Source organism: Eptatretus burgeri, chromosome 18, assembly GCF_056783735.1.
Source record: "Eptatretus burgeri isolate ZD-2024b chromosome 18, Ebu_testis_v1, whole genome shotgun sequence".
NCBI classification, from domain to species: Eukaryota; Metazoa; Chordata; class Myxini; order Myxiniformes; family Myxinidae; genus Eptatretus; species Eptatretus burgeri.
Window position 1 is genome coordinate 34,340,344 of NC_140978.1, and position 15,000 is coordinate 34,355,343.

General features: G+C 48.0%; 1 protein-coding gene across 5 annotated transcripts in view; it reads left to right on the plus strand.

The window, feature by feature from the left end:
* ACTR8 (actin related protein 8) overlaps nt 1–15,000 on the plus strand; it is a 68,138-nt gene that overhangs the window by 52,053 nt on the left and 1,085 nt on the right. For 2 of the 5 annotated variants that reach the window (XM_085864087.1, XM_085864088.1), the window contains exons 12-13: nt 10,371–10,534; nt 13,370–14,039. In XM_085864087.1, the coding sequence (XP_085720213.1) occupies nt 10,371–10,534; nt 13,370–13,513 (308 nt within the window). In that variant the 3' untranslated portion in view covers nt 13,514–14,039. Of the gene's footprint in view, nt 1–10,370; nt 10,535–11,229; nt 11,342–13,369; nt 14,040–15,000 lie in introns of those variants that run through there. The other 3 variants (XR_015053289.1, XM_085864086.1, XM_085864089.1) reach the window with 3 other exon arrangements.

Consider the following 15,000-nt stretch of genomic DNA (forward strand, 5'->3'; position numbering starts at 1 on the left):
TTCTCTCCGTGCCCTCACACGGTCTCCTGGCTGGGACACGTGGCTCCCTTTGGCAGGCACGACCCTCTGCCGAATCTCCCGCTATGGCACCCCGGGCACTACACTGCCTCCGAGCCTACCAGCTCCCTAACACCGGGGAGTGCCCCCATGGCACCTCCCCTGAAACGCACACGTGGCAGGCCGGCCTCCCGGGCCCCTTTCCGAGGGTCACCCGTGCCCACAACACTGCCCACGCGGCTAATGGCGCCCGGGCCCCCGCACCAAGCAGGCGCACCCGTGCCCACTACTCTATCCCGGCCCCCCATGGGCCCTTGGCCTACCACGGCCGACTAGCCTGGTGCCCGGGGTACCCACTCAGCGATACTCACCTTTCGCAGCCACGCTCCCAAGCCCGTCAACAGGGCTCCTGCACCCCTCCAAATGGGTCTCGAGCCTACTTTCCCACCAACAACAAAACGACCTCCATTTTTCAATTTGACTAACCCAGCTAACTCACTCTACACTGACCCCGGGGTCCCTTGGGCGGGAGTCACTCCTCCCCCCAATCACTCATCGCACCATGCATTCCCCATTCACTCCATACACACAGACCCGCTGGCCTCACTCACTCACCATGTACTCACCTCACAACTCTCCAACTCTTCAACACACACACCGCTGAACTCTGCCATCCTTCTAACTACATCCCCTAACTAACTCGTGCTCCCACGTCGTCCCTTAAACTAGTAGCACGTTCCTTTTAACACTACGTAGCTAAGCTACGTCCCCTCTACACATCCACAAGTCTGTCACTGTCTCAAAATAAATCATTTTATTTCCCAACCTAAATCTCGCTACAATCCCTCTATCTAATCCATTCCACGGACTCCATGAGGACTTACCCCTGCCCCATGAAGTCGGTCTAACTAAGCTAACCCTTCCCCCTAACTAGTTTCCATCCTGTGCCCAGGTAAGGGGGTCTTTCACCCCTTGCCCAGGAATCCTGTACACCCGAAAGTGAGGCTTGCTCCTTTTTTTTTTCCCATGCGCAGCACCTGCGCGGCAACTCAGAGCTCGCGCACTTTGCACCTGGCCGTGACGTCATGCAGCTGCACGTGTTCCTCGTCCCTCCTTGGACGGGACCATCCGGCAGAGATACCCCTCCTGCCGAATTCCAACCCCACGTGCAGCCATGGCGTCACCGTGCGCATAAAAAAAAACACAAGCCACACGTCTCGAGGGGTTCCCCACGCGAACACATGTGCTTTGCCCGTTGGAGCTTAACACACACGATCGCGTGGAGAACCCGTCCGGTCCAAATCCATTTACCTGCCTAAACTTTGTCCGTCCGCGGGATCGGCAAATCCACCGCGTGCGTTTCCGGACCGGGACTTCACTCTCGCAAGCGAGCACGTGGTGGTCTCGTGCGTTGCACAGCACGAACCGCGTGCTCACTGCTGGGCGAACCCGGCACGGTCCCCGAAACAACTACAGCCGCTACTCGGCTTTCTCTCCTCTGTCGCCGTCGTCGTCGCCATTCAACCCACGCACACCTGCGTGTTACGACGCACACAGTCCACTCCATCACATTCACACGGGGAGACGCGGCTGCGTGCTCCCGCATGCCAACCGACATCTCCCTCTCATACCGCTCTCACACACACGGTCTCCCTGGCACACAGCGACCTTGCACACGGCCGTTCACTCACGCACGGTGCCTCACCCGCACTCCGTGCCTCATCCACACACGCGGGGGCACTCACCCGCGGTACCTCACTCATACACACGGCGACACTCACACACGCGGTCTCTTCCATACACGGTGCCTCACCCACACACGCGGGGGCACTAACCCGCGGTGCCTCACTCGCACTCCGTGCCTCATCCACACACGCGGGGGCACTCAACCGCGGTGCCTCATTCACACACACGGCGACACTCACACACGGTGCCTCTTCCACACACGGCGTGCTGGGAAGCACGCACTCTGGCACCATCGCCACCACACCACTCACACACGGGGTCGCTTCCACACACGGGGACGCACTCACACCTTGCACCACACACACAGGGACAACCACACTGGGGATTAGTGTCCCCACAAGGGTCTCCGGGGCCTCTACACCCCCAAGCTCTCCGTGCACCCGTCCACAGCACCCGTCCCCTCAACCTCGCAAAGCACGACCGAACTCACCTGGTCGTGACTCGCCTCAAGGGGGCATACTCCCTCCCCTCGTTCCTGGAGGAGGCCATCCAGGTGCTCGCACTGGGTCTCTACCCAGTCCGCCAGCTCACCCCTAATATCCTCCACTACCTCCGTGTGTGTGTGTGCGTCACTTACCCCGTCTTCCTCGTGTAGTCTTTCCTCTATTTTTTCTATCTCCCGTGTCTCTGCCAACTCTTCACCCTTTACCTCCCTTGTCTCCACTATTATTTCCTTTGTCACGGCCTTCATGCCCGCCTGCAGGCATCGGCCCATGTTCTGCGTCTCACCCCGTAGCTCTTTCATTTCTTCCTTCATGTTTGCTTCCATTCCGTTTATTTGCTGTGTATTCGCATCCATCGTCGTTTTCACTTCATTCATTTGCTTGTTCATTTCGTTTTTCATTTCATTTGTATTTGTATCCATCTTTTTGTTCATTTGTTGTGTATTCGCATCCATCTTTTCGATCATTTTCGCATTCATCTTTTCGCTCATTGCCGCCAGCATGGCTATAGCGGGGCCATGTTGGATGCACTCAGCTGAGCCGTTTCGGCAAGGGTTGGGGAAGGGTTTTGGTGGAGAGGGGGGGGGGGAGGTGTCATACACCGCGGCCGCTGCCGCACCCACCTCGGGCCCTGGGTTCAGTTGGGCGAGTCCGTGTTCCTGCGCAATCAACATTTCCTGCTCGGGGATTCCATCCTGAGCCATGGATTCTACACATTCTACATCCATTTCTAATACCCCCGGCTCCCGCTCGCCTTGAGACGCCATCTTGCTTCTCGTGAAGGGTTAATTTGCTCGCTCGTAATTTGGAGGGAATCGGGGGTCGCTTCTCTCACCCCTGGACCGATTCCCGTGAATTTAGCCGGAGACAGGAGAGCCCGTTTTCCTGTTCTCCGATACCAGTGCCGCGAGGAGGGCGATGAGTTTATATCGCACGACCTGACACCAGTGTTGCGGCTTTCGCGCCCGCCGGCGTGCTGACGGCCACGTAACTCGAATCGCGGCACGTCGCCCACCGGACGGACAATCCAGTCGTGACCCTCTCGGACTAACGCCGGGAACCAGTCACGGGTGGACCTTTCGGTCTCACCGCGATCGAGCCAATCAGCCCCCGCGTGGGATAGGGTTGCTCGCCGGGTCGACCTACCTAAGTACCCACGCGGAGGGTAGACCGGGCGATCGCACCTCGCCGCAGGTCGACTTCGGACACGGGCCACTTAAGCGACCCGTTCCGTACTATCAGAATAACCGAGCGGTGTTATCGTCGACCTCGACGGTTCGATTAATTATCGGGCGTATTCAGCCCACTACCAACCCTTTACGTGAAGCAAGATGGGGATTCAATGGAGGAAAAGACGAAGCGAAGCGGGAGAACAGTTCAACAATAAAGCACATTTATTCGCGACGAACGGAAAGCACACAAATACAATTCCACCAAATGCACACAGAAAAAACACAATTCCATTTACACAAAAAGCAAATATAAAAGCGAAAACAATGCAGAGCTAATACCGACTACCGAGCACACGGCAACACTTATACAATTCTACTTCACAGACGGCGCCGACAACACATACCCAAAACCAAGGAAAAGAAATCCCCCAAGAATGAGGCAGGCCTGAGGCCGAGACCGGGTCGCGCCTACCCGTCTGGTGATGAGACGCGGAGCGGCGATGGCGCCGCACTCCGCGGGCCTCGCGGACAGTGCCTGGCAGGGGGTGGGAAAAAGGGGCCCCCTTGGTCGCACTATCTCAGCGCGGGGGGAAACAGGAGGGGGTTGCTGATGCTCGGGGTATAGAGGATCTTTATTATCCCTGGTGTGCGTCTCCACCTCGGCCAGGTCGCGCTGCCGGCCTCCCTCGGGCGTGCAGCTCCTGGCACCGACGCGAGCACCCCCTCGTCTGCCTTCGCCGCTGCCGCCTCTCCGCCTCTCGACTCTCCACCCTGGACTCTTCTTTGGGCTCCCCTCGTTCGACTCTCTTCAGCTTCTCCAGCTACTGCAGGCTTCGGGCTCCAGACTTCCACACTCTTACTCCTTCTCGTTCCGCTGACTGACGAACACCGTCCTTTTATCCCCCCGTAGCTTCGCCTTTGACCCCCTCCCTTTATATATATTTTTTGTTATCTCATTTGTACATCCGGCGAGCAGGGCCGGCACCAGACTATTTTGCACCCTAGGCAAGGCCAGCGACTTGCATCCCCCCCCCCCCCCCAAAAAAAAAAAAATTGCCAACTTCGATTTTTAAAAACAGACATTTTGTTGAAAAAATAAAAAGCACAAAACTTAAAACTGGTAAATTAATTTTACCACAATATTTTGCTTACAGTCAGACAGAGAAACAAACCAAAAACAGACACACAGTGTTAAAAACATCTCATAAAAGTTTCAATTTCAGACACATCAAAATCTCACTTTGCGTGCATTTTCCTTTGCAAATTCTGTCACCAATTCAACCAGATCAAGTGCTGATGCTTGGGCATGTTCAATTGATATAGTTGCCAAGCCAACTATTCTCTTTTCCAACATTGTTGAGCGTATATAAGTTTTTATAAGTTTTAGCTTTGAGAAACTACGTTCACCACTTGCCACTGATACTGGAAGTGTGAGAAGGATCCTTAGAGCAACGGAAACATTAGGCACATTATCCAGGAGTTTTTGTTGTAGTATGAAGAGAAGTACTTCTTGTGGCAGCATCGACTTTGGAAGTCTTGGAGCTATTGCTACAAGTTCGCAACACAGATCTTCAGCATCAATATCTTTGTTTCCATTATGCATCAATGATTTTTCCAAATTCTTGCAGTCCTTAAGTACATCTTCAGTAGATTTTTTCTTTATACTGTATATATTGTTGTGGTTTCCACCATGGCGGCGTGCGAGCAACCGCTTTTAACTAATTGCAGCCGTGCGCCCACCGGACGTGGCAATCCAAGTCGCAGCTTTCGGATCAACGCCGAAATCCAGCCACGGGTGTGTTTTTAATCACACCGTAAATCAGCCAACTATTGTGTCCACGCGCTACAGGGTCCGATCGCCGAATTGTCAATTTACCTAAGTATGCGCGTAGACAGAAATGCCGCGGATTTACACCTCAACAGAGCCTGCATGAAAACGAGCCGCTCTTAAGCAGCTCGTTCCGTTTGCGATTTGCCGAGCGGTTGTATATTGCCGAGCCCCGTCGGATCCGATTACTTTATCGGCAATTTAAAAGCCAGCTAGTATTCCATACATAATAATGACAGGAAAGGATGCAACGAACAAGTGAACATTTACACAAGCAGTCATAGACTGGTACTAACGAAATCGTCAACTTGACCTCTGACCTTGTCTAATAAAAGCTGTCTCGAGAGAAGATAGCGACGCAAACCAGAAGTTTCTACGATGATCCTTTCCCAAACCATCAAAAATCGTAACGTCTACCGAAGCAAAAATCTCCTTTTCTCCACGCAATTATTCAATATTATTTTATCAAAGTCACAAAACCGTAATATTCGGCCATCCACCAACAAGCTTTACATAATCCAATGGCTTAGCGAGTCAGGCATGCGACGATAACCTTTATTGGGATAAAAAAATGACTTTTAAACACCATCTTTATCGAAAACACCGTCAGCGCGCACACGTACAACCTTTACGTGACTCTACGACGCGTCTGCTCGAGCGCGCTGCACCACGTGACGAGCTGTGACGCGGCGAGTGAAATATTTTTTATACAATCTTAAAACGTCTCCAAAACATCCGATTTTTACCAGAATTTCGACAACCGAGTTTTAAGCGATCGCAAAAACCGAAGACAAAATTAAAATCGAAGTTAAAACGAACTCGTAACGTTGACCGAAGCAAAAATACTCCATTTCTCCACATGAATTTATGGAATTATGTTTGACCCCACTGTGACCTTGACCTTTGACCGATTTTGACCAAAATCTAATCAGCGCTAGCCATCACCCTCCTGAATCACGTGGTGTAATTTGACATTGGTTGCTTCTTCCATTCTCGAGTTATCGTGCCTACAAACAAACACACAAACAAGCAGTCATAGACTGGTACTTAGGAAATCGTCAACTTGACCTCTGACCTTGTCTAATAAAAGCTGTCTCTTGAGAAGGTAGCGACGCAAACCAGAAGTTTCTACGATGATTCTGTACCAAACCATCAAAAATCGTAATGTCGACCGAAGCAAAAGTCTCCATTTCTCCACGCAATTATATCTTAAACTGACTCAACGACGCGTCTGCTCGAGCGCACTGCATCATGGGACGACCCGTGACGCATCGAGTGAAATATTTTTTATACAATCGTAAAACGTCTCCAAAATATCCGATTTTTACCAGAATTTCGACAACCGAGTTTTAAGCGTCCTAAGCGATCGCAAAAACCAAAGACAAAATTAAAATCGAAGTTAAAACGAACTCGTAACGTCGAGCGAAGCAAAAATACTCCATTTCTCCACGTGAATTTACGGAATTATGTTTGACCTCACTGTGATCTTGACCTTTGACCGATTTTGACCAAAATCTAATCAGCACTAGCCATCACCCTTCTGAATCACGTGGTGTAATTTGACATTGGTAGCTTCTTCCGTTCTCGAGTTATCGTGCCTACAAACAAACAAACAAACAAACAAACAGAAACGGAAGGCATCAATATACTGACGAAATCTTTAGATTTTGTAAGTAACAAGGACATTTATTTGTCACACATATGCACTCATGCAGTCAACGAAGCAATGCAGGAATTCCAAACACGACTTCAGTGCAATGGATGGGGGTAGGGACAAGACACGAGTAAACAAAGACCTACAGCCGTTTGTCTATTTATTATGTACACAATCACTTAACAGTTTCTACTTAGCGGACACGGCGCCACAACTTTCATGCAAAGAAAACCCCAGGAAAGGAAAGGGCAGAACAGGACCCGTAGGCCTTTAATGTTCGCGGAGCTGTGGAGACCGCAAGAGCTCCGAGATGCCGTGCTGGTTACCTGCCACCCTCGTGGTGACATGCTGAGCGACCCTCGATGTTTCGCCGTAAACACGGCAGCTCGGTTGGTCCAGGCCCCACCGTGCGGCCTGGTGGATAGGGCCTAGCCGACGACGCCTCAGAGGAACGAATGGGCCTTGCTCTTTTATGAGTTGATGCTCTTTTAAAAGCCCGCTCGCTCCTCAGCGTTGCTCGGACCGTCTCGGGGCCGGCTGGCGACCTCTCTCTGGCTGTGTCCACCGACCAACAGTTCGGCACGGTACTGCAGGCTTGGCTGCGATCCAACGACCCCGACTGCCCTCCACTGGACTCGAACCTTGACAGACTGCTCACAGACTCCTGGCGAACTCCAGGCAAAAACTGAATACTCGGCGGTTCAGCCCCGCCTTTTATGGGGTCGGGGCGGGGGGGGGGGGTGAGTTTGATCTTTCACCTCTCACCCCTCACCCCCCGCTAGCAACGCCCCTTTTGGTGTTTTGATCCGATCTCGTCACGAAATGCGGAGAAAGCGGACGTGGCAGAGATCATCGGCCGTGGAAAGCGGACGTGGAAGAAATCATCAGCTCCTGCCCCAACGAGGGAGTCCCCGCGTCGGTCGGCGGAGATGCCGCTTGTCAGCGTGATGCCGTTGCTGGCAAAAAGATGGCGACGTTTGTGGAGATGAAGGTGACGCGATGTTGTTCGTTTGTGGAGATTTTGTTGAGGAGATGGTGAGATGTCGTGGTTGGCGCTGTAGTGGGGATGGCGTGGTTGTTGAGATGTGGTTGTGGTTGTTGAAGTAGTGGTTGTGGTTGTTGAGATGCGTTTGTTCCAAAATAAAGATAGCAAAATAATAATGGCTGACTCAAAGATCACAGCCCTTTAGACATCGGTGGGGAAATCTAATCTGAACACACACTTATCGACATAACTTATCTCTGGGAAACCTGAATGGTGTTCTGTGAATTTCCACAACCGTAACAATATCATACAGGAAGCCAAATAGTGAATTATCTTGTTGTAGCTGTTGGAATCTCTCTTCAACAGATTGTATGGCCATGTCTAACACAGCATAGTAGAAACCTACTTTGAATTTCTGCTTTGGATCTTGTGGTGCCTCTTCTTGGGCATCATACTCAAACGGCCATTTCTTTCTCCTGTTTCTAACTTGTTCTTCTGTCTCAAAGTTTGGTAGTATCTCTCGTTCCTTCGCAATCTCAGTAACATCTGTCAAAACTTGTTGAAAACCCTCGTCACACCTGCAGTCCACAACATGATTCTTAGTCACTTGCAATTGTCTTGTAGCTGAATTTAAATCAGCTTCCTTATTTTGTAGTAGCTTGCTTGTAAGATTGACTTCAAAAAGGATGTTGTACCATGTAACAAGGGATACCACAAAACAAGGGTTACCACAGAAAAAACAGAATTGAAAGAATAGAATAGATAAAGAAAGAAGAATAGATAGATAAAGAAACAGTATTGTTAGTGTTGAAAACAATAAACTGGTTATGAACTTGCAATGAACTGTGAACTATTATGAACAATGAATTATTATATTTTCCTTTTTTGTGTTTTCTTAAAACAATAATTTGCATAGAACTGTGACCCATAAAAGTCAATAATGCGCCCCTTTGAGCTCTGCGCCCGAGGCGGCTGCCTAGTTGGCCTTATGGTAGCGCCGGCCCTGCCGGCGAGACATGGCTGAGCTGTGGAATCGCCCCGCGCTGAACACTGCGACATGAACCGCCTTGCACCAAACTCCCGGGCCGCGTTCCGTCGACCGTCGGTCCTGCATTCCCGTTCAGGCACTCCCTTCGACTTGCGGTTGGCACTGGTTAATGCGCTTGTTCTGTTTGCACGCCACGCGGCCCAAGCAGTCCGGACCGTGCAGCACGCCTCTGCCTGGTTGCGGGAGATATTGGTGGCCGAGGTGGCGAGCGAAGGTCGACGGTGAGACGCCGTTGTAAATCGGCGCAGACCCGAATAAAGATGTGCGCCATGTGCGTCCCATACAGTGTGATGGTAATTATCACGGGGCTGCACGCGTGTCTGTTATCGTGCATGCAGTTAGCACATAGGATCTTCACAGTCGGCCGCCTGAGCGCGGTGCCGGCCCTGATCTGTGTCACGGATTCATGGAAAGGATTGGATATAAATCAGGGTTGAAAAGAAGATAAACGTAAGTATTAGATGCAGATTTGAATGAAGGGTTGCGCTGCACGCATCCTGTACAGTGGGTGGAGGTTATCGCTGGTCTGCACACGTATTTTATCATGGTTTAATGTGTGATTTTGTTATCCCCTTAGGCACAGTATTCTTGCACCTGTCTCATCATCTTGTTTGTGTTTCTCCTCTCATGGTTCCACACCACTGCAACCAGCCTCTCTTCCACTGTAAATGTACTGGTGTCTTCCAACTTCGTTTATTTCATGAATAAGAGGGAAGAGTTGGAATGAAGATAGAGATTGAATGGAAAAGAGATATAATTAGACCAAACGAAAAGGCACACGCAATGCACTTCGTCCTGTTGACCCATTAGACATGGGGGGGAAGGTCTACCTGCACGTATATTAATGAAATAACTGTCTGAGGGTCACTGTATGTTGGGTGCCATTGCCTTAGAGGCATGTGGTTTTGTGGAACTGCAACAATATACATACTTTTTTATGGGAAAAAATGAAATGCGACATAGATGTAGCTTCTGGACGATCTTGATGGTGACAAGCTTTCGGCCAAATAAGCCTTCTTCTTGGTCTACAATGGTACGATATGGTACCATTGATACATAAAATGTATGCCAAAAGGAAACTGCCGCAATGGCTCTCACCTTCCTCAATGAGAGCAAGTGTATGATGGGAGCATACACATGCACATATTCATATATTCATATACATCCACGTACACATACACACACTGTCTGCATTTGTCAATATGAGAGATGGAAAGGTGAAAAGGATCTTATTCAGAAAAGTGAAGTGAATGAGTTGGAACACGCGTTGGTCATCAACATTTATACCATGCAGGAACTTTGTTGGAAGTTTGTTTATCCAAAAAGACTCATGTCAGGATTATGGTGTGTGTGTCTAATGATCGTGATAATCCAAGTTTATGTAAATTGACATTCATTTTGGAGCCTTATTTTGGCCTCGTAAGATAGCCTAGAGATATGCACACTCACATCTGAGCAGTCTCACCTGAGTTACTGAATCCGTGTGCACCACTGTAGTCTCAGAAGAGACCAAGAAGAAGATGTACAGTACGATCCTGGTGGTCGGTGGTGGTTTGCTCTTCCCTGGGGCACAGCAGTTCCTCCAGTACCGGATCCTCAATAAGATGCCGCCCTCCTTCCGCAGGCTTATCGACACGCTGGACGTGATCACCAAGCCAAAGGTGAATCTTTTTGATGTCGTATAGTTGATCTAATTGATATATATTAATTCCTGCAGTTTCTGCACTATTTGACCAGGCTGTATAATGCAGGGCTGTGCATAACCCGGTACTGAATGCTTGACTGCCTTTACGGACCCTATTTCAGATTATCATGGACCCTGAGTGTCAATTCTTTTTCATGAGATGGATTTTAATGTGGGAAAAGAGTTGAACATTTGTGTGATCCTATCGCATGTTATTTCCACACTGTCAGGTGGTGTCTGGCTCGCATTTGATCTGAGGGTCATCTCAAATATTCTGCCTCATCTCATTTCCATACAAAAATCACATGATGCTCACACGATTGATTTGATATGTTGATGCAAGGCTCATACTGTAAAGGGCTGGTACTTTAATCGCATTCAGGACAAGGTCGTTGGTCGACTTCTCCTTTTCTTCTTTTTTTTTTAAAGTGGTGTAGCCATTTCAATACTTTGTATTTCCTTCCTTCTATCCGTCCATCCGTCAAAAAATGAGGAAAAAAGAACCTTTCTTACCCTCCGTGCAGGGATAACCAGTCACAAGTTAGTGTTTGCAGTTTCACTACGAGTGCCCACGAACCGATGCGTACTCACCGACCTTGATTGATTGATTTATTTTAAACTGCTCCACTTTCTATGGACATGGGCATGATTTTTTTTCTTTTTTCTTTACAGGAGCGAGGCTCATGGAAGAGCAAGGTGGAACTGACAGTGGGACAAACTTCAAAGAAATGAACAAACAGGAAAATAAGAGAGGGAGGAGGGGAGGAAACACTGAAGCTAGCAAGTAAGATGGTTGGGTTAGGGAAGGTTAATATGGGTAATCAACATCAGGGTTAAAATTGGGGAGAAGAGGTTGGAGGTACACTGCTTGCTTAAAGTCCTGGAGGGAACAGTGAGACAGAACAACCTCTGGAAGGCTGTTCCATGGATGGGAGAAGTGAGGAATAGAAGAGTTGAAGTGTGCAGTCAGCCTGGGATTTTGAAAGTTTATCCAGAAGGGGGGTCACTGGAAGAACATTTGCATCTTGGAGTAACTTGGGAGGGTCAAAGGACATGGGAAGCAACATTAGAGAATGGAAGGTAGACCACACACTTACCTATGATGTGAGAGCAACAGACCTTGTGCTTCGACCTCATCACGGGAGATTGCAATACTTTTGAGAGCTTTAGATACCACAGAATCCAGGAGAGTCTAATGTGATGCTGGGGTGGCAGCTTATAGCAGAGAGCAGTACGCTTGAGCTACAGGTAAAGTCCTTGCATGCAGTGAGTATATCTGATTTATCAAGGAAAGACTTGGATTGACCGAGACTTGAATGCACTTTTATGTGAATCGTAGGGACTTTACAAAGCAACAAGCAGAATGACACAACAAATGGGATTTTGATGTGGATCCTAAGTCATGTTCGCATCAGAACCTACAATGACACTCGGTAGAGCACATACCTCTGCCAGGCTGAACATTTTACATTTTGCATCGCAATTATGTGCCGGATCTGCATCCGGTCCTGAACCAATATCGAATCGGCTTGTTATCCTCACCTAACCAACTCATCCACCAAGTTTTGTCATTTGTCCACAACGTTTTGAAATATCATGATATATCAACTCCTCCCATGCTCTTCCAGCCAAAGAAAGCTGTATAAAGCAACCATGAAAGGCTACGTATGGTAAGTCGTTTGCTGTTTCAAACCCGTCCCAGATTTCCTCCACAGCTATAGAGACGTTCACAATAATACACGCATGAAAATCCCAATGCAACACACCCCCTCAGCTGCCAGACCGGTTTCATCGCTTGTTGGCGAATCATTAGTGACAGCGCAGATAAACATGCACCACCGAGGCTCCTGCTGGTTCAGAATCACTTAACTTTTGTTATTTTTAATTATCTTATCCAGAACCGGATCTTCACCAAAATCGAATCAGTTCGTCCTTGTCACACACTCAACCTGTCCAGCAAATTTCCTCAAATTCCATCCATAACTTTTTGAGATATACTGCTTACAACAGACAAACGGGTGAAAACGTAACCTCCATCCACCTTCGGTGGCAGAAATAAGCACAAAATGGGCAACAACAAAAACGATAATTTTTATCGCAATGTTGTCCAAAGGAGGTTTGAATTTGACGGGGAGTTTTATTTCCAAACGCCAGTGTAAGGTGTATAGATCAGTATCCGGGGTCTTTTATGATATTTTTATCCAACAGCCATAAACGGGTGTTTCTGGTTTTAATGCTTGTGCTGAGAGTCAAGATGGCAAAAAGTGAGATGATGAAGCGTATCGAGCAGACTAATGGTGAAATTTTTGACCAACGACAACGGAAAGACCAGAAATTTGCAGACAAAATGGCTGTGCAGTATTGTGGGGATTTCAGGTTGAGGTCCCTATTCAGCCAGTGCAAAAAAAACGTGGTGGCATCACTACCGATTCCCGCCAAAGGTGGAGCAGGTGTGGTTGTAAAGTCCGGGTAAAAATTTAATTCCCGTCATAATTCTGCGTCATTGATTTATAGACCACAATGAAATAAAGCTTACTCGTCAAGTTGATGATCAATGCTTGCTTTAAGAATGCCATTGCTTTTGCAGAGTGTTGTTGTTTGAAGGCCATTTGAGGAATTTAAAGTGTTGAAGAGTTTTTGAGCTTGTCCTCCCTCAACTTTGAAGGATTTGGAATACGAGTAGTACTGATGGACAGTTGTTGTAATGCATGTATTGCAACCTGGAACCGACATAGCTTTTGCCTCCTGATGCCAACATGGAATGACATATTGGGGATGCAAAAACTAACGTGTACCTATCTATCACAAACAGGACATGGATCCACGACAGACTGTCTGGAAGGGTGGAGCCGTACTTGCTTGCCTCGACACCACCCAGGAGCTGTGGATCCACCAGCGGGAGTGGACACGATTCGGCGTCCGTTTGCTCCGAGAGCGAGCACCCTTCTTATGGTGAAAACTGTGGGGGTTTCATCACTTGTACATATAATTTGTATAATAACATATGTCTTGGCAGACAACCCGGTGAACCCAAAGGTTTGGTGTAGACAACCGTTTGCGAACTTGGCCGCTACTGTTCTTTCTGGAGCCATGAACGCGGCAAAGCGATGAAGGGGTTTGGAATTATTATTTACTTTTTCTCGTTTGCTCTGATTATGAGGGTGTAGTTGGAGAATGACATTTAGATGTCAGCGCGGGTGGTTACAGTCAAGGTCCCGAACCCCCTCCCCCCGCCCCCCCCCCCACATCCCAAAACTCCTATCTCCCACCCATCAAGTCATGCGGTCAGACATATTTGTACAGGTCAGGCCGTTTGCTATCCACAACGGATAAAGATTTGCAAGCTCATGTCCTACCCTCCATAATGTGCATTAATGATTAAAACAGATCTTGCATATCATTTCTCTCACATCTCTCCTCATCTGTTCCTGATTCTACTCTACATGTTCATAATAAAAGTTTTGTTAATTTTTTATTTGAAACATTGTGACTGTGCATCATTTATCTCGTCAAGTAATTGTAGATCGAGCCTTGCTTAAAATGGGTACCAGTTGCGACCTTGATTGTTTAGATCTACTGTTGCACAAACACTTTGTCTGTTTAAACATAAAGCTGAGTGTTTTAAAAGCCTCTTTCCAGGATTGTTGAAGAAATAGTGGGAATGGGAGATAAATGTCACGGTTCAGAGGGTAACATTTATTATTTTATGAAAGCAGGACACAGGAGGAAAACACAAAATTATATGTAGTAATACTTCTCGAAGCACAATAAAAGTACACGGAGGGAGCACACAAACAACAACCGCTGCTACAACAATTACGTGTTTTATATTAAAAAAAAATCCCTTTGTCGTGCATTTCACTTCATTTTCCATCCACATTGACAATCACAGATAGACATGCAATATATTTGAAGTACAACATGCTGTCATTTGATTAAACCGGTCAACGAAGCGACGGATAGTCATGCGTAACATTAATCAAATAAACCTTTAAAACGATTTCCAGCTGTGCCATCGGGAAAGCTTGTCGGCCCTGACTGTTCATCCGTTTCTTGTGCTATTCAGTTGGTAAACCTGAAAAGAGTGTGTTTGGTTGATTTTCACTTGCATTGATCAGTTCACTTTTCAACTTAAAGTGTTAGGCCATTTTTTGGTACTGAGTTAATATGCAGGGGTGTATTTATATTTTTGAGGATTGTTAAAAACCTCCTGGCTCATTCACCATGCTGTTGGACCACTTCCCAGAGCGATGCGTCCTGGGGGGTTTTGTTCCACTCCTTTATTCCGCCCCTGTTGTACCGATCTGTAATGGCCCGTCAAGCTTCGTTGTACCCTGACCGCATTCTTAACCCGATGGCAGGGGTTATCGCATTGATTTGTGACGGAAAGCACAACTTCGCTTTCAATTGGACATTGCTTTTGGTTTGGTGTTTTATCTCCAC